At 38.8% G+C, this 21,403-nt stretch overlaps 1 protein-coding gene across 1 annotated transcript in view; it reads left to right on the top strand.

The window, feature by feature from the left end:
• RELN (reelin) overlaps positions 1–21,403 on the top strand; it is a 516,519-nt gene that overhangs the window by 437,309 nt on the left and 57,807 nt on the right. Inside the window, exons 39-45 of the mRNA XM_058297120.2 lie at positions 1,407–1,578; positions 1,681–1,783; positions 5,716–5,945; positions 10,657–10,877; positions 11,984–12,131; positions 14,384–14,642; positions 15,487–15,736. Coding sequence (XP_058153103.1) covers positions 1,407–1,578; positions 1,681–1,783; positions 5,716–5,945; positions 10,657–10,877; positions 11,984–12,131; positions 14,384–14,642; positions 15,487–15,736 — 1,383 coding nt within the window. The remainder of the gene's footprint in view (positions 1–1,406; positions 1,579–1,680; positions 1,784–5,715; positions 5,946–10,656; positions 10,878–11,983; positions 12,132–14,383; positions 14,643–15,486; positions 15,737–21,403) is intronic.

Genomic DNA, 21,403 nt, shown 5'->3' with positions numbered 1-21,403 from the left:
AAATGATGATACAGATTTATGATGTTTTATTACTTCCTGTATTTCTATTAAGTGTTGATTATGAAGGCCATTAAATGCATGGTGTGAAATCATGCATTTAATGGTCTAAGCAAGCACTTAGAACCCACATTAAATGGATTCTTTACAGAACTGACACGGAAAGAGATAAGAAAAATGTACTGCATCTCCAACATTTGACCTAAGTATTTTCTTTATAACAAATAAGCAAACATTAAAAATTCAACTTCCTGTAAACAAACAAAAAAACAGATCATGTAAAATCACCAAATAATAGTCAAAAATTTTTTTTCAAGTATCCAGTTTCACAGTCCAAAGGGATCATTGTCTTCCTGTTGTGTTAGGAATGCTTGAATTTTTTTTTTCATTGTTTCCACCAATTGCTTCCAAAACAAGGAAAGAAGAGAAACTACTAGAATTAGAAAAATGACAGGATTAGAGAGAAAGAGAAATGAGGGGTTTCATTTAAAGAGTCATGTTATTCCTACACACTCCTGTTTACAGATCCTTTTCTGTGGTTTTTTAAGATTTGCTGTAATGATATGAATTGGTGCAAAAGCAACCTACAGAACCTTCACGTTCCTTCATTGGCCTGGTCTTGTCACCTTGATTCAGGTTCAACCCAAAAAGCACTTTATAAAAGCAGCCTAAATTTTGCCCATATCTACTGCTCCATAACAGCTTCCTCAAACACCTAGCCTAAAGCCTTTTAATAGTCCACATAATGATTTCCCTAGTTTTCTGTATATTCCCAGATATCTTCAAATAAATATAGAAGTTTTGAAAAGTATTGATAAATAGGTTTGTATAATATGGAGTATTTTTCTTCTGCGGGGATTTTAACAATTGAAATTATGACTAAGGGCAGTGTAGTAATGGCCATGGCCCTTCAGCCCAGTTGACTGAACCATGGTGCTAAGACGTCGTGGGTTGACCTGGAGAATCATGAGCTGATCTCTGTATGGATTAGTTTTCCTACCTTGATTCTAATCCCATGGACTGATGGCTCATCTTCACAGTACAGATGTCTTACAGATTATTCTACCACTAAAAACATATCTCCAAGCTCTTTTTTGCCAGTGGAGGGTCCATATCACCTATGTGATTAGACAGGGCAGCTCATTTCCCAAACTGTTAGTTACAGCTTTCTGAAATTAGTGAGACTGTGCTTCTGCACTGTGTCAATTTAATATGCTTGCAAGCTTATTTTTTCACACTTTGATCACTATAAATACACTGTTATGTATTTTGTGCTTCTTCGTTTGAAAGGCATATGTATAGCCTGTTGTTACTGATTTCCTTCTGTCCTTTACTTTCTTTCTATGAGCAAAACTATCCATTTGACTTTCACATTGGAAAAAATCTTCCTTTATGCAAAAATGCTTTAGGTAAAAAAGAAGAAATCTGGATTGTTGATGACTTTATTATTGATGGAAATAATTTAAACAACCCTGTGATGCTTCTGGATACATTTGACTTTGGGCCCAGAGAAGACAATTGGTTTTTCTATCCTGGTGGTAACATTGGCCTTTATTGCCCATATTCTTCAAAGGGAGCACCGTAAGTAATTACCTGCGAGGCTAAAAATAAAACCATTGTTCTCTACTCATCATGATGAATTTTTACCTACATGAATTCCTTTTTGCTTTTGTTGTTTATCAGTGAGGAAGATTCCGCTATGGTGTTTGTTTCAAATGAAGTCGGTGAGCATTCCATTACCACGCGTGATCTGAATGTCAATGAGGACACCATCGTACAATTTGAGGTATTGGACTCTTTTCTATTAGAAATGCTTACATTTTATCTTAAGCAAAACCTAGAAATAGGAAGGAAAAGCTCAAATAATTTCATGCATTATGACATCCTATTTTTGTGCAAGGACATAAGAGATCTCAACATCATATTTCATTTTTATTAGCAGAACCAACTGTCATATTGTTTTAGTTTGCCAAAGGGCTGTTGATGCAAATGCGAAGTACGAGAAATGCTTTGGCTTTTATAATGGGGATTTATTTAGGGTAAAAGCTTACAGTTCCAAGACCGTGAAATGTCCAAATCAAGGCACTATTAGGAAAGTGGACTTGGCCTAGTGGTTAGGGCGTCCGTCTACCACATGGGAGGTCCATGGTTCAAACCCTGGGCCTCCTTGACCCGTGTGGAGCTGGCCCATGCACAGTGCTGATGCGCGCAAGGAGTGCCGTGCCACGCAGGGGTGTCCCTGCGTAGGGGAGCCCCACGCACAAGGAATGTGCCCTGTAAGGAGAGCCGCCCAGTGTGAAAGAAAGTGCAGCCTTCCCAGGAATGGTGCCGCACACACGGAGAACTGACACAACAAGATGACGCAACAAAAAGAGACACAGATTCCCATGCCACTTACAACAACAGAAGTGGACAAAGAACACCCAGCAAATAGATACAGAGAACAGACAACTGGGGTGGGGGTGGGGGGGGAGAGAAATAAATAAATAAATCTTTAAAGGCACTATTAGAGATGCTTTCTCACCAAAGTCAGCTACTGTTGATCCTAGCATCCTGCAATGTGGCAAAGATGGCCGTTGACCCCTTCCTTCCCCTCCAGAATCTGCAGTCTCCCGAAGTCCAGCTGTGGTCACCTGGGCCCAGGGCTCATCTCCTCAGCTGTGGGTTTCTCTGGGGGCTGTTCCGGGGGCCCAGCCCTTCAGGGGCCTCTATCTGTGCCTCTCTGCTGGTTCCAGATTCTGGAACCTCTCTCAGCCTCTTGGGGCTTCTCTGCTTTCCTCAGTCCTCTCTCTCACATGGAAGGATCAAATGTGATGGCTTCCCCTTCCTATGTGTCTCTCTGTCTGTGTCTGTTTATATTAGACCCAGCAAGAGGACAGAGACCCAAACTGGTTCACACCTCACTGACGTAGTCCAATCAAAAGCCCTAAAGCGATTTTATCAAGAAATCTAATCAAAAGCCGTTCAACTGAATTCAGTACAATCAAAAGCTAATGTATAGAAATGGGTTAGTTTAAGAACATAATCCTTGGGGGTGGTGGGGGCGAATGGGGGCCTCATATTTTTTTAATGTAATATCTTTTTAAAAAAATGAATAAATTGAGTAGAATTTGAAAAAAAAAAAAAGAACATAATCTTTGTCTTTTGGGGATTCATAAAAGAACTTCAAACTGTCACACACACCAAGGTTTATTTCTGAATTTTTGTCCTTTATTTATAACATAATCTTCCCACCTACTGCAGTGAGAAGTTGTTGAAATAAATTTTTTTAAACACTGAAAATGAAAAAGACCATACAATTCTAGTGTTATTATCATACTCTTACTTCAAATCCAGGTCAGTGTAACTATAGACTATACCATATCAGCACATTTATACAATATTTATTATAGTGTCATGAATTTTACAGAAAAAATACTGTTACTTTTGCCATTTCAAATATATTTGCTTTGTGTATTTCATTAATATTCAAGTACTCAGTTTTCAAGTGAACCAATTAATAACATATAGAAGAAAAGCCTTTATCTATTTCAAAAACCTTTATCTGCGGGTAGGCAGATGTGGCTCAAGTGATTGGGCTCCCATCTACCATATGGGAGGTCCAGGGTTCGATTCCTAGGGCCTCCTGGTAAAGGCAAGCTGGCCTGCATGGTGAGCTGGCCTGAGCAGAGAGCTGGCCCACATGGAGTGCTGGCCTGCACAGGAGTGCTGGCCCATGTGGCAAGCTGGCCCAGGCAAAGAGCTGGCACAGCAAGATGACACAACAAAAAGAGACCAAAGGAAAGACAGTAAGAGATGCGCCAGACCAGGAAGGTGAGGTGGCACAAGAGACTGAGCACCTCTTTCCCACTCTGGAAGGTCCCAGGACTGGTTCCCTGTGCTGCCTAAAGAAGACAAGCAAGAGTGGAATCTGAGCCTCCTCTTGACATAAAGGTGCAATGGACACAACCAATCCAGTGTCCACATAGAAGAGGTGGCATTGGATTGGGAAAAGTGGACATAATGGACAAAGGGTATGGGGAAAGGCAGGAAGAGATGAGAGGTGGAGGCGTCTTCGGGACATGGAGCTGCCCTGGATGGTGCTTCAGAGGTAATCACCGGACATTGTAAATCCTCACAGGGCCTACATGATGGAATAGAGGAGAGTATGGGCCATGATGTGAACCAATGTATATGAGGTGCAGAGGTGCCCAAAGATGTACTTACCAAATCCAATGGATGTGTCATGATGATGGGAACGAGTGTTGTTGGGGGGGGGGGAGAGATGGGGTGGGGGGGGTGGGGTTGAATGGGACCTCACATATATATTTTTAATGTAATATTATTACAAAGTCAATAAAAAATAAAAAAATTAAAAAAAAAAAAAAAAGAAGACAAGCAAGACAGTGAGCTAATGCAACAGGCTGGCACAGCGAGCTGGCACAAGATGATGCAGTGAGATGACACAATGAAGAAACACAACAAGGAAACACAATGAGAAACACAACAAGCAGGGAGTAGATGTGGCTCAAGTGAATGGGCACCTCCCTCCTATGGGGAAGGTCCCAGGTTCAGTTCCTGGTGCCTCCTAAAAAGACGAGGGACAGGGAGGGAAATAAATAAATAAAACAAATCTTTTAAAAAAACAAAAACTTTGATCTATTTCAAAAACTTAAGGTGAAATCAGTAGAACTGAAAGTAAATTTGCTTGTGTTCAGTAGTATTAACTTTCAATGACACTTGTTTCATAGCTGATGTCAGTAGCCATCCATGGGCAGACTTATATAGTATCTAATTGCAAGAGGACAATTTTGAATATTTGTTTTAGATTAACTGTATCTTCTAAATTAAAGTTTTCTCTTGCTTCTCAAAAGCCAGTGGTCCAGTGATGCACTGGTAGAGAAATTCTTCTCTATCTATTTTAAACTTTCTGTTACGTTTTCTAATTTTATTTTATTTTTAAAATATTAGACCTTTGGCCACTTTAAGAGTGCAATCATCGAAAGAATTCAGGTAAAAACAAGGGCCTAGAGTTGAAAAGTTTATCAAATGTCTGTAGTTTACTAATAGAAGGTAACTGGTTGCCATGACAGCAAGAAAATGTTTGTCCCAATTGGAAAGAGAAAAAAATTCGCAAAATCACATGCATGTATTTAATTGTTTTAGTTTAATTCACTTGAAAGCAGAGAAAAAGGAATGGAGTGGTTAATTCCCTAATGGTTAAAAAGGTTTTTCTCCTGTGGCAGGGAAATAGTGACAAAAATTGTTTTTCTTTCTTTTAAAATTGAATAAGTGCTGAAGTTTCTCCTGGTGCACAATTCTGGGATTATTTTGAAGGTATCACAAGAAGGAAAATAGAAGGTATTCCTACCTAGGAGACTGAAAAAAGACCTAAAGGTTAAGATTAGGGAAACTGTTTTTCCATTACGATTAGTTGGCTTGGCCATGAAAACCAAATATAAAATTTGGAATTCTGTCCCAGCCTCTGCCTTACCCACGTACTAGCTTTTTATAAAATGAGAGAAAATGAATTTTTCGTGAGGGACTTTGAGATTCTTAATGAAAAAAATTATATTTTTAATAGATGATATTACTCAGGTAAAACAAAAATCTTACTGTGTTAAATATTTCAGCAAGACAATTGCCAGGAAAATGGACTCTGGAAAATAATGAAGTGGTGAGTCATTTTAAAGCTTGTTCCTCTGAGGTAATTCACGTCATTTTCCCTTCTTCCCCAAGATCAATGTTGGATGCTCAACTGATAGCTCGTCTGCTGATCCGGTCCGACTGGAATTTTCAAGGGACTTCGGGGCAACCTGGCACCTGCTGCTGCCCCTCTGCTACCACAGCAGCAGCCACGTCAGCTCCTTATGCTCCACCGAGCACCATCCGAGCAGCACCTACTACGCGGGGACCACGCAGGGCTGGAGGAGGGAGGTCGTGCACTTCGGGAAGCTACACCTGTGTGGGTGAGGATCTGCTGCTCCAGGCTGCGTTTGTTTCTTATTTGTCAGTTTTTTCCCTGAATTCAGGGTAATCTGTAACTTGAACAGGGGGATCTTTTCACCTTCCCTTTCTTCATCAATTCTCACTTGAAGCAGATCAGTGTTATTTAGAAACGGAGAACACTGAGCTGACACAAGGACCAACTTAAAATTCAAAGATCGATTTAAAGGACCACGCTGTAGACTGCAACCTGTGGTGGCATTCACATCCAGTGGGTCCGTTATTAGATCAGAAAACCAACAGAAATCTGATTTGCCCCTAATGTAATGCCCCCCTGCCCCCCCCCCCCAACACACACACACATGCAAACACAATAAAAGTGCAGTTAGGATGGTATGACTCTCATAAACCTACCTGCATCTTCTCATGAAAGACACTTAAGAGTATATTCCCATTCTCATAAAAATAAAAAAAATTAGCACTTCCCCCCAGGCTTTTCTACATTTTCAACCTCTCTCAGCATTTTCTTGTTACGTTTATTTGACTCTTCTGTTGAAAAGCTATTTGGAGATAAAGGACTTCAACCCTAATAAAAATGAAATGAAGAGTATAGTTCAAAAAATAAAACTAATAATGTAAGCGAACAAAGAGAGGAAGTCAACAAAGCAGACTGCCTCAGAATTCCTGATTTCTGTCTTTTCTCTAAGAATAAAGAACATATTCTTTCAGAGTATGTCAAAAGAGAAGAAAGTATTAAATCATACTTTCAAAATGGAAATAGATTATATTCTCAGTGTGAAACTGAGCATAATTAGAAATCTTGGGTCTTCAATCAAAACTGTTAATACCTATTACTTTTCCAAAAGGGTGAAAGTGAATTTTCAAAAGCCTGCATATTCTCTGAACATAAATCCATCCACTCCTCATCCTCTCATCAACATTTTTCTAAGGTTATTTGCTTAAGATCTTGATGATTTGTGTTGCTGAATACATTTACTCACCCTTGCTATTACCCCTGTATATTATTCTAATAGAAAATCTAACTATTTTTTAAAAATAAGCATTACAAAGCAAAATGTCTTCAAGGTACTTCAGAAATGAAAGCCAGAGGAGGCAGGGTGAGTCTCTGGAGATCATAAGAATAGATATAGCTGATGACTCAGCCAAAACACCCAGAAAGCTACTAGTGGAGAATAGCTTGTTAGGAAGATACCTCAGGAAAAATTTTTTATCCAAAATCAGTTGTCTTATTTAAGATCATTTGTTACAAGAAATATATAAGTGGCTTACGAAAACATGGAAGAACTTGGTGGAAAGATCCTGGGGAATTTCATGGACTCCTGTCAACAAGTATGAGCGCCTCACCAACGGGAATTTGTGAACATTATTTTTATCGTGCTGACATTGCCATCGCTCAGCAACCTGCAGGTCTCATTTTCAATGCTTCAATTCCAAATTGCCAGAAAAGAAAATCCAAACCAATTGGCTGTAGCTAGACAGCCAAGTCTGGCAACAGAAGCAGAGCTGCCAAAAGTCCACACCTGTCGGGGGTAGACAGGGCTGCATGGGCAGCCAGCCACCAAGCATCCATCACCAGGGTGTTCCACCAGACTCCGGCATGGGATTGCCAAGATGCTCCAGGTTTTTTATTTCTTAGACCTATAATTTCCTCCAATTGTCAAGCTAAGAATTAGGTTAACTGGAAAACCACCATAAAGATAGATTATAAGCTATGATTTTAGATTTTTTGACAGCAGAGGCTTGCTTCAGCAAGTTCCCATGTGGAAATAATCCCATCTAAAGAATTGGAAATAAGATCACAAAGATCTGCCAAACCTTAGGAGCTGAATGTATACACCCACACCAGGACAGTGCTCCAGTGTCATCAAGACCACCCTGCTGAGCATTTGGTGACATCCACCGTACTGAGCTTACATATAAGCCATGGCAATACAGTTTGGGAATATGAGCTAGAAAAATGCAAATGTCTGTCGTTCCACCCAGTGGTATTGAACGTCAATTTAAAATACAGCTCTTCCATTTATAAAGGCCACTTTACAAATAATCCTATGATAGTGTACAGAACTTGTATCAAAGAGGCAGACCCGCTTTTAGAATGGTATAAACCTACCTTTCAAGCTGCCTTTAGACACTTCCATGAAGAGAAGAATATGCCTCGGTAGTGTTGTTTAGTCCTTGTTTCAGGAAAAAGCACTCTTCTTAGAACCCACATAGGTGCGAATTTCTGGAAGGCAAAAGTTATATTTTCTCCAGCTCAATGAACCATTCCTTGGTTTGTATTCAACGTGGTACATAATAACAGCACAAGGACTAGATGCTAAGTAATAAAACGCATCTTTAAATTACCCTTTTGGTGTACTTACTGGGCCCTCAGGTACACAAAGAAGTATGTTACATGTTTTCATGTGCAAAAATGGCCTGATTTTTGTTATGTTGATTTGTTTGTTTTATCCTTCCACATGTACTCAGTTCACAACTGAAGCACAAGTATTGAGCTTTTATCTTATTTTATTCACATCACCTTTGTGTCCTTTTAGTCTGGATTCTTTTTTGGCTTTAAAACTTCCTTATTGTTTTTGCTTCATGCAGTTTCATAATGAGTCAACCCAAACCCCGATTTAATGAAAGCAGTGTTGTGTCCTTGAAATTTTAAGTTTACGTTTAAAAAACAAATTCTTTTGAATACCACTGGCTTGGGAGAATAGACACTGACATTCACCAGGGAGGAAGTCAGTGAGAAATTTTCAAAATAAGATTTCAGCAGAAGGGAACAACAGACACTTCAGCCCATTTATCATAGTGCTTATGGTTCTGAGTCAAAGCAGATGAACAGTAAATATCCAACCATGATGGTTCATTTGTATTCAGATCATTTGAATAAAAAGTTCAAAAAAATCCGTGTAGGTTTTTGTTCAAAGGAAAGCTCCAGCCATTTCCCTCAGCTCAGCAGTCTGAAAGTTCAAAAAGTAAGAAGTACTTCTTACTAAGGCTAAACTCTGAAAAGTATTTTAAAATAAGCTTTAATTATGAACTGGCATTTTGGGGGCAACTTAATATAGTTGGAATCATGATGTAAACAATGAAATTAGGGTCAGACCCCACACACAGCCCATATCACTATATGGGAACTTGAATCCATCTGCTTTATGATCAATTAAACTAGCCTCACAAAAGCATTTTCTTCCCAGCACCCATCACCAACCCTAGTGTTTGACTTCAAGTTTCTATTTGTCAAATAAAAATTGCTCTTAATTTGGTTTATATGAAAACTGAAAATTGGGCAAATTCAAAGTGCACAGAAATAAGTGCACATGCCTTCTCTTATATCTGTCCTACTCTAAAATAAATCCATTTTATATATGATTAAATATATTAAACTATTTCCAAGGAACTGCCCCATTGTCAACAATATGACAGGACAATTCATTTACAAATCAAAAGGAAGAATATCTTTGATTTCCAAAGAAATTAAGAAATAGGAGACATCTAACTTTTTAAAAAATGATTTTGTCGCTTTCTCTCTTAGAAAATAATCTTTTGCGGTTCTTTGTTCAAAAAATAAAGTAAAACCTTAGTTTGGCTCTTAAGATCCATGACAACAAATTTCATCAAACAAACATTTATGGAGCCTCTACTGTGTGTGAAACACTTTAGTGTAAACCATGAGAAGGTACAAAGAAGAATGAGACAGGCATTGACCTCTAGGAGCCCATGGCTAATATGGGCGAGAGGCTTGCTTGTAAATAACTCCAGCTATGATGACCACAAAAATGGAAATTTCATCAAAATTATGGAAGAAAGAGGAAGAAAACCAAAAAGCAATTAAAAGAATAGTTATTTACCATATACCCCAGCAATTCCACTTCCAAGTATATAGCCAAAAGAATTGAAAACAGGTATTCAAACAAATAGTTGTACATGAATTTTCAAAGCAGCATGATTCACATTAGCCAAAAGATGGAAACAACACAAATTTCCATAAACTGATGAATGGGTAAACAAAAATGTGGCATATCCATACAATGGAATATTATTAAACCATGAAAAGGAATGAAGTACTGATACATGCTACAACATCGAAAACAGTATGCTAAGTGAAAGAGAAGACAGGTACAAAAGATCAGATATTTTATTATCTCATTTATATGTAATTATAGTTAAATCTATAGAGACAGAAAACAGACTAGTAGTTGCCAGGGGCTGGGGGAAGAAGGGAATGAGGAACAACTGTTTAATGGGTACAAGGTTTCCATTTAGGGTAATGGAAAGGTCTTGGAGGTAGACAGAAGTGATGGTCTCACAACAGTGTGAATGTGCTAAATGCCACTGAATTGTCCATTTTAGAATGAGTAGTGGTTAATTTTATGTTATGTGAATTTTGCCTCAATTAAAAAAAGATTAGCCATGGAAAAGTAGGTGGTAGGAATGGTGAAAGCTTCACCAAGAAAATAAATACTGAAGAAGGTGGGAAGGACAGGTGGAATTTTGACATACTGCTAGGAGTGGAGAAGGTTCACAGGAAGCAGAAACCTTATTGGCAAAATCCTGAAGGTTAAGGAATGGAATTTTTGTTCTCAAAATGGTAAATCATGTTTTCTCCTTCTTGAGTGTGGTACAGAGGCAGAAAATGCCCAAGGCTTGATCAGATGTGCTTACTTTGAAGTTGTACTGATCTATTGATTCACTCTTGAAAGACTTGCACTTCTTTTCCAGATCTGTGCGTTTCAGATGGTACCAGGGATTTTACCCTGCTGGCTCTCAACCAGTGACCTGGGCCATTGATAATGTCTACATTGGTCCCCAATGTGAAGAGATGTGCAATGGACATGGGAGTTGTGTCAATGGGACCAAGTGTATATGTGATCCTGGTTACTCAGGTCCAACTTGTAAAATAAGCACTAAAAATCCTGATTTTCTCAAGGATGATTTTGAAGGTAATTTTTTCTCTTAAATCCTGTGTAGCTTTGGAAAAGAACTTAAATGTTAAGCACAATTTGTAATATAGGACTAATCATTAAGTTTCACTATATTATTTTATTATCATTACACTTGTGACCACCAAAGTCTTCATTTAGTTCTGAATTTTAAAGGATTTTGTTTTTGAAACAATAATCAGTGAGAGTGAGCAAGATCTTAATTGAGCAAAATGAAGGTTTTTTCCACCACTTTTCTACCACATGTAATTTCTGAAATGATAATTTTAGAAAATGTCTATGTAGGGTTAGTCTTCTTGGATGGAGGAAAGAGTTTCCAGAAATATAAATTCCTGTAATTGCTTTACATTAAGCACGTGAACTTTCTACATCTTAGTTTTGCACCTAACTTAGCATTATTATATGTCCAACATAGAAAAATGCCTATGATGTAATGATTGGGGAAAATTTGATTTGCCCTCTGATCAAACTGTGGAAAAACCTTCTCATAAGAAAAAGAACACAAATAATAGCTGCCTATGTTAGGGTGTAGGAAAAAAAGATTTCTTCTTTTTCCCAAGTATTCTTTGAAATTGTTGTAATATATTTATGGTTTTAGGATACATTTTTAAAACCAGATATAGGAGGAGTATCTGAAGAGATTTTACGTCTGGCTTTGAGAGACAATATTAAATAAGAAATATGAAATTACACTGAAATTTCTCCTGTCAAACTGCAGTTTTACAAATATACCTGCTTTATGGTGTCCTCACATTGGCAAGGGCACAGGGGAAAGACCACAGTCCCCTTCCTTATTTTTGACCTGAACCATTCTCTGGTGGGCAGTGCCTTTTTTGTAATGTGGAGGAGCAGAAGAGAGGGGTCTTAAATACTTCAGGAAAGTTTCCCACCTCCTGTCATGTGGACCCTGAAATTATGCCAGCCAAGGCTGAACAATTCAAACAAGCCAGAACATTAAAGAAACTTCTTATCCCAAAGCTTATGACTTCAATGTTTATGACTTAATGTTTTAAAACTATATGATGCATTTACCGTGCTCTTTTTAAAAAAATATGATATGACTCTACTTAGTGCCATAGATAAACTACATTTTCCCCTTTTTTCAGGTCAGCTAGAGTCAGACAGATTCTTATTAATGAGCGGTGGAAAGCCATCTCGAAAGTGTGGAATCCTTTCCAGTGGGAACAACCTCTTTTTCAACGAAGATGGCTTGCGCATGCTGATGACACGAGACCTGGATTTATCACAAGCTAGGTAATAATTCTTAAATGCTGCTGAGAAACCACATTGTAATATAGAGTAACAGAACATAATCAGATCAGAAAGCAGCAGACAGAGCTCAAAGATGAGGCCTTCCATTGGAAATGCCGAGCTTCCTCTTGTCAGAGTCTCCGTTAAGACACAACTTACATCATTTCCATTCTAAAACTAAAAGAGATGTGCACAATAACGAGATAAGAAACTAAGCACAGCTAGAGACAAAGATTAATATCTGATCGATTTACAAAATTGTGACTGAGAAATCACCATGTTTTGCTTACTTTCACCTCAAAAAAATAATATTCTATCTTCTTTATACAGAACACCTTTCCTTAGCACTTGGGCTGCATAAAAATTATATTTATTACAGCATGCTAATAGAAAACTTAAACATCCTCAAACAATTCACAACTAATCTTATCTCTATTTCTAATTGAAGGTAAGAGCATTTGAAGAACAGTCTTATTCTTTATAAATATTTTTCCCAGTGATTCACTAACATATTCTATGCAGTCATCTCCTAAACTGAGCACAGTCACTTAGTAACAAACATTTTAAATGGCTCAGAGGATTATGTCCTGTCAAGATGTATATCCCTTGATCATCTGATGAGCCAAAAACTTAATGAGGAAAATAAAAAAGACCATTTAACGTGTGCAAAATGGAACCCTGGCCTATTTTTGCAAATGAACAAAGAAATCATTTTTTAAATAGTTCAGAGTATTTTAAAGTGTATCTTAACATATTTCTTCTTTTCCCTAAAATTTTCATTCATTGCATTATAACTTTGATCATCATTCATGAAAATACAGTTCTACCTATTTCACAGTTATAGAAAGCAACATTTTATTTATGCTTACAATTTAATGCAAATGGTTTAATTTGATGCTCTTCATATTTTCCCTGGCAGTTGACCTCTCTAATTTAGAAATTATTAGATTTTTCCAAAGAAGTATTCTGATATGGTATATCTATCACTAAATGAAAAACATTTTTCTAAGAGAAGTAGACAAGAAGCTAAAAGCTTTTCTCTGTAAATGATTATTGTTTTCATAAATGTAAACATCACTAGGCACCAACTATATATTTTTCACTAATTCAATGTTAAATACTCCCTTATTTATCTCATCTCAATAGCATGCTGTGTAGGATTTGCATATATTGACCTCAAAATGCTCCATGTTGTAGGAACCCAATTTCCTCAGGGTTGTGAGATAAATGAATGCCCAGTTAAGAGGGGGATGGGGCGGGGGGCAGTTTGAAGGAGGAAGTTTCTCATGAAGAATGCACGGTTTTATACATGGTACAGATAACACTTATTATAAGCTCCAATATAGCTGATATGTTTGACATGAATACAGTACTGGGTATGTGTGTGTCGGGTTCCACAAGAAATTTATTCTGCCTTACCAGCAAGCGCAGCAGCCAGCCCAGGCACCAGCAGCTTGCCTGCCAAAGATAACATGTGAGCTAGTTTTCATTGGCACCCCAACTGGTTGCTACCACTCTGCCCACCTCGCTGCCAGCTGGGAAGGCTGCCACTGGCTGACTGCCACAGTACTTATGGCCAGTATCATCCATCCCCAGACCCAGCAACCGTCAGAGGCTGGCACAGCCTAGCACCACCTCCCACCCACACGCATACTCCCTTGCATCCAGTGCAAAGCACAGAAAAGAGGCCCAGGCTTCACACACCTCTTCCAAAAGATGTCTGGCCTTTCACAAAGAGGCCCTACAAGTGGTGAATTTAAATGTTTTCCCCAAAAACAATGACATAAAATCCGAAAAATGTAAAGCCTGAGAGTGGATGATTTTGCCAACAAAGTGGTGTAAACGCCATTAATGACTTTCTGCCAGTTTCAAATACCGAGGACAATGATCCAAATTTATCTTCAATAGATAACAATGCACATTCCCAAACTTGAAGAGCCTTGTGGTCTTTTCCGTCTTCTTAGAGAACCAAAGGCTGCAATGAATGCTGACTTTCCTCAGACTCTCCTCAGAGAAAGCGTGCTGAGAAAGAAAGGTGGACACAGAATTACTTTTTCCAAACTTCACATTTTATCAACTCCCTTTCATATTAAGAAGGGAAATCAGGCTTTGAAATGATTGCTTGGGATATTCATTCAATTATCATATTCATTAAAACCCCGTGCTCCCCCATTTTACCCCTTGTGCTTGTCTTTTGTTAATGATGCGGTTTGCTCCTTGAAGTAAAACTCTACAATAAATTTCGCTAACGTCAGGTTTGTGCAGTTCTTCATGAGACTGGGATGTGGTAAAGGTGTTCCAGACCCCAGGAGCCAGCCCGTGCTTCTGCAGTATTCTCTCAATGGCGGTCTCTCGTGGAGTCTTCTTCAAGAGTTCCTCTTCAGCAATTCCAGCAACGTGGGCAGGTACATTGCCCTGGAGATACCCTTGAAAGCCCGTTCTGGTTCTACTCGCCTCCGCTGGTGGCAGCCATCTGAAAATGGGCATTTCTATAGCCCCTGGGTTATTGACCAGGTCAGTCCCTTCTGGATTAACTATTTTAATTGTTGTCACTTGAGCTGAATGTGACCTTAGATAGCATTTAGTCCAGCCATCTCCTTCAGCAGAAGCCCAGAGCAAACAGTTGAGCCACTTGCCCAAGGGCACACAGCTAGATTGGATAAGGCATTTATTTCCTTCCATTCACTATTCCTTCATTGCCTAAGTTTGTAAAAACAAAACCCACAACAGAAGCCTGGGACCTGCTCACAGAGGATTCTGCCATATGGAGAGAGGGACTTTATCAATCGTGATAGGAGGTTATAATTCTCTGCAAAGGAAAATGTGCAAATGAGCATTGGGTGCCACATGCAATAATTACTGAATCCTCTTTCCCAGCCTGTAAAGAAAAAAATAAATCTCCCCAACATTCCTTATGGGCTGTCCTAAAAGATCTTCATACATAATAAAATGTGCATCAGATAGAATTCAAAGAACCTGTTTACAAACAGTAGGGCTCATGCAAAGAATTGGAACAAAATGCCAGAGGGTACAACTGTCCTTAAAATGAAACTTTGTATAGAAAATAATTATGAGTAAGCCAAATTTTGCTTTCCCAGCTTGAATACATGTAGTTTCCAAAGGCAGAATTTGGCCCATGAAGGCTGAGAACGGTTTTGTCAGTCCTTTGATTTGTTTTCAGTAGCTCCTTGCCAGATGGGCAAGGAATTCACATAAACAAGAACTTTCTGAAAGGTCCCCTTGCATTAAGCTTGCTGTATAATGCCAGTTCTGAACAGGCTGGCAGATTAAAACAAACAAAAAGATCGACCTTTTCTGGAAATCAAATTGAAAATTTGTTTTTAATAATACATTTCAGATTCTTATTGGAGGAAATATTTCTGGTAATACAGTCCTAGAAGATGATTTCACAACTCTGGATAGTAGGAAATGGTTGCTGCACCCTGGAGGCACCAAAATGCCTGTGTGCGGATCTACTGGGGATGCCCTGGTCTTCATTGAAAAGGCCAGCACCCGGTATGTGGTCTCAACAGACATTGCTGTGAATGAGGATTCATTCCTACAGATAGATTTTGCTGCCTCCTGCTCAGTCACAGACTCTTGTTATGGTAAGTATTCTATTTCCAGATTGACAGAGGTGTGCAAACAGGCACCTATGGCTGCCTTGGTCAAAGGACTATTCTGCACCTCTGATGAGTCCATAAGTAACGCACAAGTGCTCTTTGAGTAAAACCATAACTGTATTCTTGAAAATGTTGTGTGTAAATTGAATTTTTGAAAGCATCAGAATGTGAGCATATGATGTACATAAAGATTTCTTTATAAAGTAAATAATAAGCCCCAATTTAGCTTTTTGTAAATCCACAAATTTTTGTATCAGACTTGCAAAATATATCTGTTTTCAGTAGCAGATTTGCAAAATATGTCTATAGTCGATATATTTACATGTGGTGTTTTTCTGTTCAAGGACTCTTATCACATACAGAATTCCAGGATTAAACAATAAGATTTATATTTGTGCTTGTGTATTCATGGATTTTAATTTATGGGGCTTTAGATTATTCCAGTCATTATCTCCTTTCCACTTCACCAGGAACCATGAAACTATGTTGTTCCCATTTTTCCATATACTTTGTGATTCATAGACTATTTTAGGCCCATTGACCAATTTGCATCCTCTAAGTTGCACAGGTGTGCGCACACACATCCATATACACACACACCATACACACTCGTACATACATGGACCTACCTTGGAAGAAATACAAACTGACTTCATTGCACACTTGGACTTTCATCTGGACATGCAGACCTGTCAGTATTCTCAGGACCGCCTGGTCTTCCACCACCCATATCACGCTTCTAAATGATCCAAACTACAGTGCTCACCAGGGCTTTGTTCTGATTTAGACTCTGGGGGGCCCAAATCTGAGAAACTTGGTTGCTCCCAAGTTCTACTGAAATCTCTATTTTTCATATTTCCATTAATTTGCACATAATGGGCATATCTTAGGAGGAATACCTCAAACTCAGTCAATCAGTCAACACTAGACTAGGCAGTGTGGGTGGAACTTGGAAAGGAGAAAATGGAAAAGAGTAAAGTACTCATCCCGCTTTCAGAAGGTTACAACCTAGTTGAGGGGATGCTTCAAAAGTTGAAGCTCATGGGAGTGGATGTGGCTCAAGTGGTTGAGCACCTGCTTCCCACATGGGAGGGCCCAGGTTCAGTTCCAGATGCCTCCTAAAAAACAACAACAACAACAACAATTAAACAAACAAAAAACCAACTTAGGGGAGCTGACGTGGCTCAGTGGTTGAGTGCTGGTTTCCCACATACAAGATCCAGGATCCCAGCCCTGGTACCTCAAAAAAAAAAGCTCAATAAATGACTAAATCAAGTGCTAGATGGAATACTGATGAGAAATGTAATGAGAGTTCCAATGAGGAGAGATGATTAATGGCTGGTCAAGCCAAGCAGTTAGGGAAGATTTCAAAAAGGAGTGATTCTTAAGTGGACCTTGATGACTGAAGCAGATTTGAAGAGTGAACCAAGAAGAGAGGACACTCCAAGCTGCACTTGTAGCATAAGCAGAGAAAAGGAGGTGGAGGAGGTATCCCCTGGTTCATGGGAAAACAATGAGCAGATGTGCCTGTCCAGATGCAGTGTTTGCATCGAAAAGAGCAGAGCAAAGAGCATTGTTTTTGAAAGCAGAAAGGGTCTTTAAGGACCTAGACTACTACTCCTTCATTGACATAGGAAGTCAATGATAGGCCAAGGTAGTAAGTTATCAGAGTCAACCAGCAGTGGCACCAGGACTGAAACTCTCTTCTCCTAAACTGTGCCATGTGTACAGAGGCTGGCACAACCTCCTGAGAGGGGTTAAACTGAACAGTAAAATGAAAGAGGAAAGTACCAAGTGGATTTGGCAACAAATTATGAAGGACCTTAAAAGCCAGGCACAGGCATTTATGCTTGACATGGTCAACAAAAGGAGGGATACGAGTGCAAGAATGACTTACTGTTTTCCAGGAGTAGAGGAAGGGGCTAGGAAAGAATCCCAGTGAAGAAGCCACAGTGGTGATCTCATAGGAGGTGATGAATACCTGAATTAAGGTGACATGAAGAAAGTGGAATGGATAAAATTGATATGAGAAAATGCAAACAGAAAGAAAAACAGCAACAGAACTCAGGACAAAGTCATGGGTTAAACATAGGGCATAAAGAAGAGAGAAGAGTAAAATACTTCTTTTTTTTTCCTCTCCACTTCCCCCTTCCCCCTCCCCAGTTGTCTGCTCTCTGTGTCCATTTGCCGTGTGTTCTGTGACCGCTTTTATCCTTATCCGTGGCACCAGGAATCTGTATTTCTTTTTGTTGCGTCATCTTGCTGTGTCAGTTCTCCATGTGTGCGGCGCCATTCTTGGGCAGGCTGCACATTCTTTTGTGCTGGGCAGCTCTCCTTACAGGGCGCACTTTTTGTGCGTGGGGCTCCCCTACATGGGGGACACCCCTGTGTGGCACGGCACTCCTTGCGCGCATCAGCAATGCGCATGGGCGAGCTCCGCACAGGTCAAGGAGGCCCAGGGTTTGAACCGTGGACCTCCCATGTGGTAGGTGGACACCCTCCCAGAAAACTAGTGTAATAGTTTTGCCATGGATGGAGTTTGGTAGTTAAGAGGAGATGTACATATGTGAGTGAAATCATGAGTTTTTCTTTAAGTTTCAGTGAAAGTAGTTGTAAGTGGAGATGTCCTTTAGTAAGGAAGAGATAGAGAATGGAAAACAGGAATTTCTTCTACACCATTCATCCCTATGGGCCCATCATCCAGCACAATGCCAAATAAACATTTATTGGATGAATGAAGACAAAAAATTGGGAGAGTTTGGCCCAGTGGTAACAGTTGAAGCCCTGAGCATGTCCATGTGGAGCAGAAGGCCAGGAACAGAGTCTGCAAGAAAGCCCACAGCTGCACTAGTTAGCAAAGGAGGAAACTAGATTCACACCCCAGCAGTAAAAAGAAGTTTCAAGAACCAGGGCATAATCTATAATCTCCAGTGCTATGGGGAAGATAAGAACAGTGAAAACCGAGACCAGGTCATTGTATGTAACTAGCAAAGCGCCCGGTCACCTTAGAGCAGTGAGTGGTCTCTCCGGCTGCTGGAGAATCACCTGCAGCTCTGACACCTTGGCTGCACCCCAAAAGAGTACAGTCAGCATCTTCGGAGGTGGGACCCAAGCTTCAGTAGGTCAAAGGTAGCCAGGTAATTTGTGCACAGCCCAGAATGAGAACAAATGCCTCAGAGAAAACCATTTCTGTAGAGTGGTAGGGCTGAAGCCAGTGTATACAGCATTAAGAAGGAAGAAGAAGAAAGAAATATAAGACAGGGAGTGTAGATTCCTTCAGAAGAAGAGAACAGAAAGGAAGAAATATTTTCCCATTGACCCACAACCTGAAAATCATGAATCTAATGACCTTCATCTATTTCCTTACCCCCTGATTTCCCTGTATATTCTATAACACAGTGGAGCAAGATATATAGACAAAACAGATTTTTACAATTTCTGGGAAGTTTTACCTATACCACAAACAAAACTGGCATTAGTTGATCAGGATTCCCATAGAATGGCTGAAGTTTGAAAAGGGTGCTCAGTTTTTTAACTCTTAAAAAAATAATCATTAAAAATATATGATTATCACCTTTGCACAGTAGCAGTATCATTGCCAGTGAGGTCTATCTAAGGCACAGTTATTGCTAAATGAAACTTTTCATTATACTAAGTGGCATAAGCCAGACACAAAAGAACAAATACTGTATGGCCTCACTAATATGAACTAAATACAAAGAATAAACACATGGATTTAAAATGTAAACTATAGGTTACTAGAAGATAGGATGAGGGGTGAGAAAGGATACTGATATTTAATGTATGTAGAATTTTCAGTTAGCTTTACTGTAAGAGAGTAGAAATGGATAGAGTTGATGGTAAAAACTCTGGTTTATAATAGGATTGTGGCTGAAAAAGGTCGTCTAGGGATGTAAATGTCAATTGAAGGAAAGCAAAACTAGAGAATAATCTATGGCATAAATAATATAGCAAACCCAGGGGTGGATGAGGATTACGGTTAATAATACAAATACAAGAACATTCTTCTGTGAACTAGAACAAATGTACATCACTATTACAAGGTGGTAAGAATATAGTGATGTGTGGGAAAAATATAATTACTGTAACTTATGGACCTAAGTTAACAGCAGTATTGTAATATTCTTGCATCAATGTCAAAGAAGGTACTATATCAATCATTAATAGGGGGAAATGGGATTTTTTCTTTTGGACCAAGGAAAACATGCAAAGATTTACTTGGGAAATGACTGCACAACTCTGTGATAAAAGTGAGAGCCACTGGGTGTACACTTTAGAAAAAATGTATGGGACTGTATAACACAGTGAACGATGTGGTAGAAGATAAACTGTAGTTAATACAAATATAAGAGTGTTCTCTTATGAACTATAACAAATGTACAATACTAATATTAATACATAGTGGTAATAATAGGAGTGTATTAGTCAGCCAAAGGGGTACTGATGCAAAATACCAGAAATCTGTTGACTTTTATAAAGGGTATTTATTTGGGGTAGAAGATTACAGTTACCAGGCCATAAAGCTTAAGTTACTTCCCTCACCAAAGTCTTTCGCCATGTGTTGGTGCAAGGTGGCTGCTGATATCTGCCAAGAGTTCAGGCTTCTTGGGTTCCTCTCTCCAGGCTCAGCTGCTGTGCTCCCTCCACAAGGCCAGCTGTAGACTATCAGGCAAATGGCTCTGTCTCTTCCCTCAAGGCTTCTGCCATGTGTAAGGAGCCATCTCTATTCCTCTATGTTCTTCTCCTGTGTGTTCATTTCCTGCGCTCCAGTTCCAAACTCCAGCATCAAAAAACTCCAACTCTGTCCTTTGCCATGCCTTTTATCTTTGAGTCCCCACCCACCAAGGGTCAGGGACTCAATGTCCTACTGATGTGGCCAATCAAAGCCCTAATCATAATTTAATCACAACCAGGTACAAAGTAATTTACAAATATAATCCAATATCTATTTTTGGAATTCAAAGCTGTATCAAACTTCTAAAGGAGTATACAGAAAACATATACCAGGTATACACTATGGACCATAGTTTGTGGTAATAGTCTGATCATGTTCTTTCATAATCTGTAACAAATGTTCCACAACAATGTAAGGTGTTGGTGGAGGGGTAATGTATGGGAATTCTACACATTACGCAACATTGTTTTATAAGCTCACAATTTCTCTAATAAAATAGAGATGCTCTTAAAATATATATAGAGAGAAAAGAATAATATAGAAAATAAAATGCCATGGAAGTGAATTTGAATAAAATATTTATAATTAAAATTATCTATACTTGTATGTTAACCATTAAGTTAATTGACAACATATGTATATATAAGTTATAACTATTATAAGATATTAAAGTATTCAATTTATGTAATATATTCTATAGCTATTATAATATATTAAATTATAACTATAAATTTTAACTATTGTAACTTTAACTGAATAAGAAGCAATCTTTTTGCCATGATTATGCTAAAGTTCCTCATTCTTTTTTTTTTTTTTTGAATCTTTAGATTCCATAGATGGTACATCAAAAATATAGGGGATTCCCCTTCCCATATGCCTAACTCCCTCCTTGCCCCACTTTCCTCCATTAACATCTTTCATTAGTGTGGTAAATTTGTTACAATTGATGAACATGT

This window comes from Dasypus novemcinctus, chromosome 5 (assembly GCF_030445035.2).
Source record: "Dasypus novemcinctus isolate mDasNov1 chromosome 5, mDasNov1.1.hap2, whole genome shotgun sequence".
In the NCBI taxonomy this organism is placed as follows: Eukaryota; Metazoa; Chordata; class Mammalia; order Cingulata; family Dasypodidae; genus Dasypus; species Dasypus novemcinctus.
This window is presented reverse-complemented; position numbering and strand designations above follow the sequence as displayed.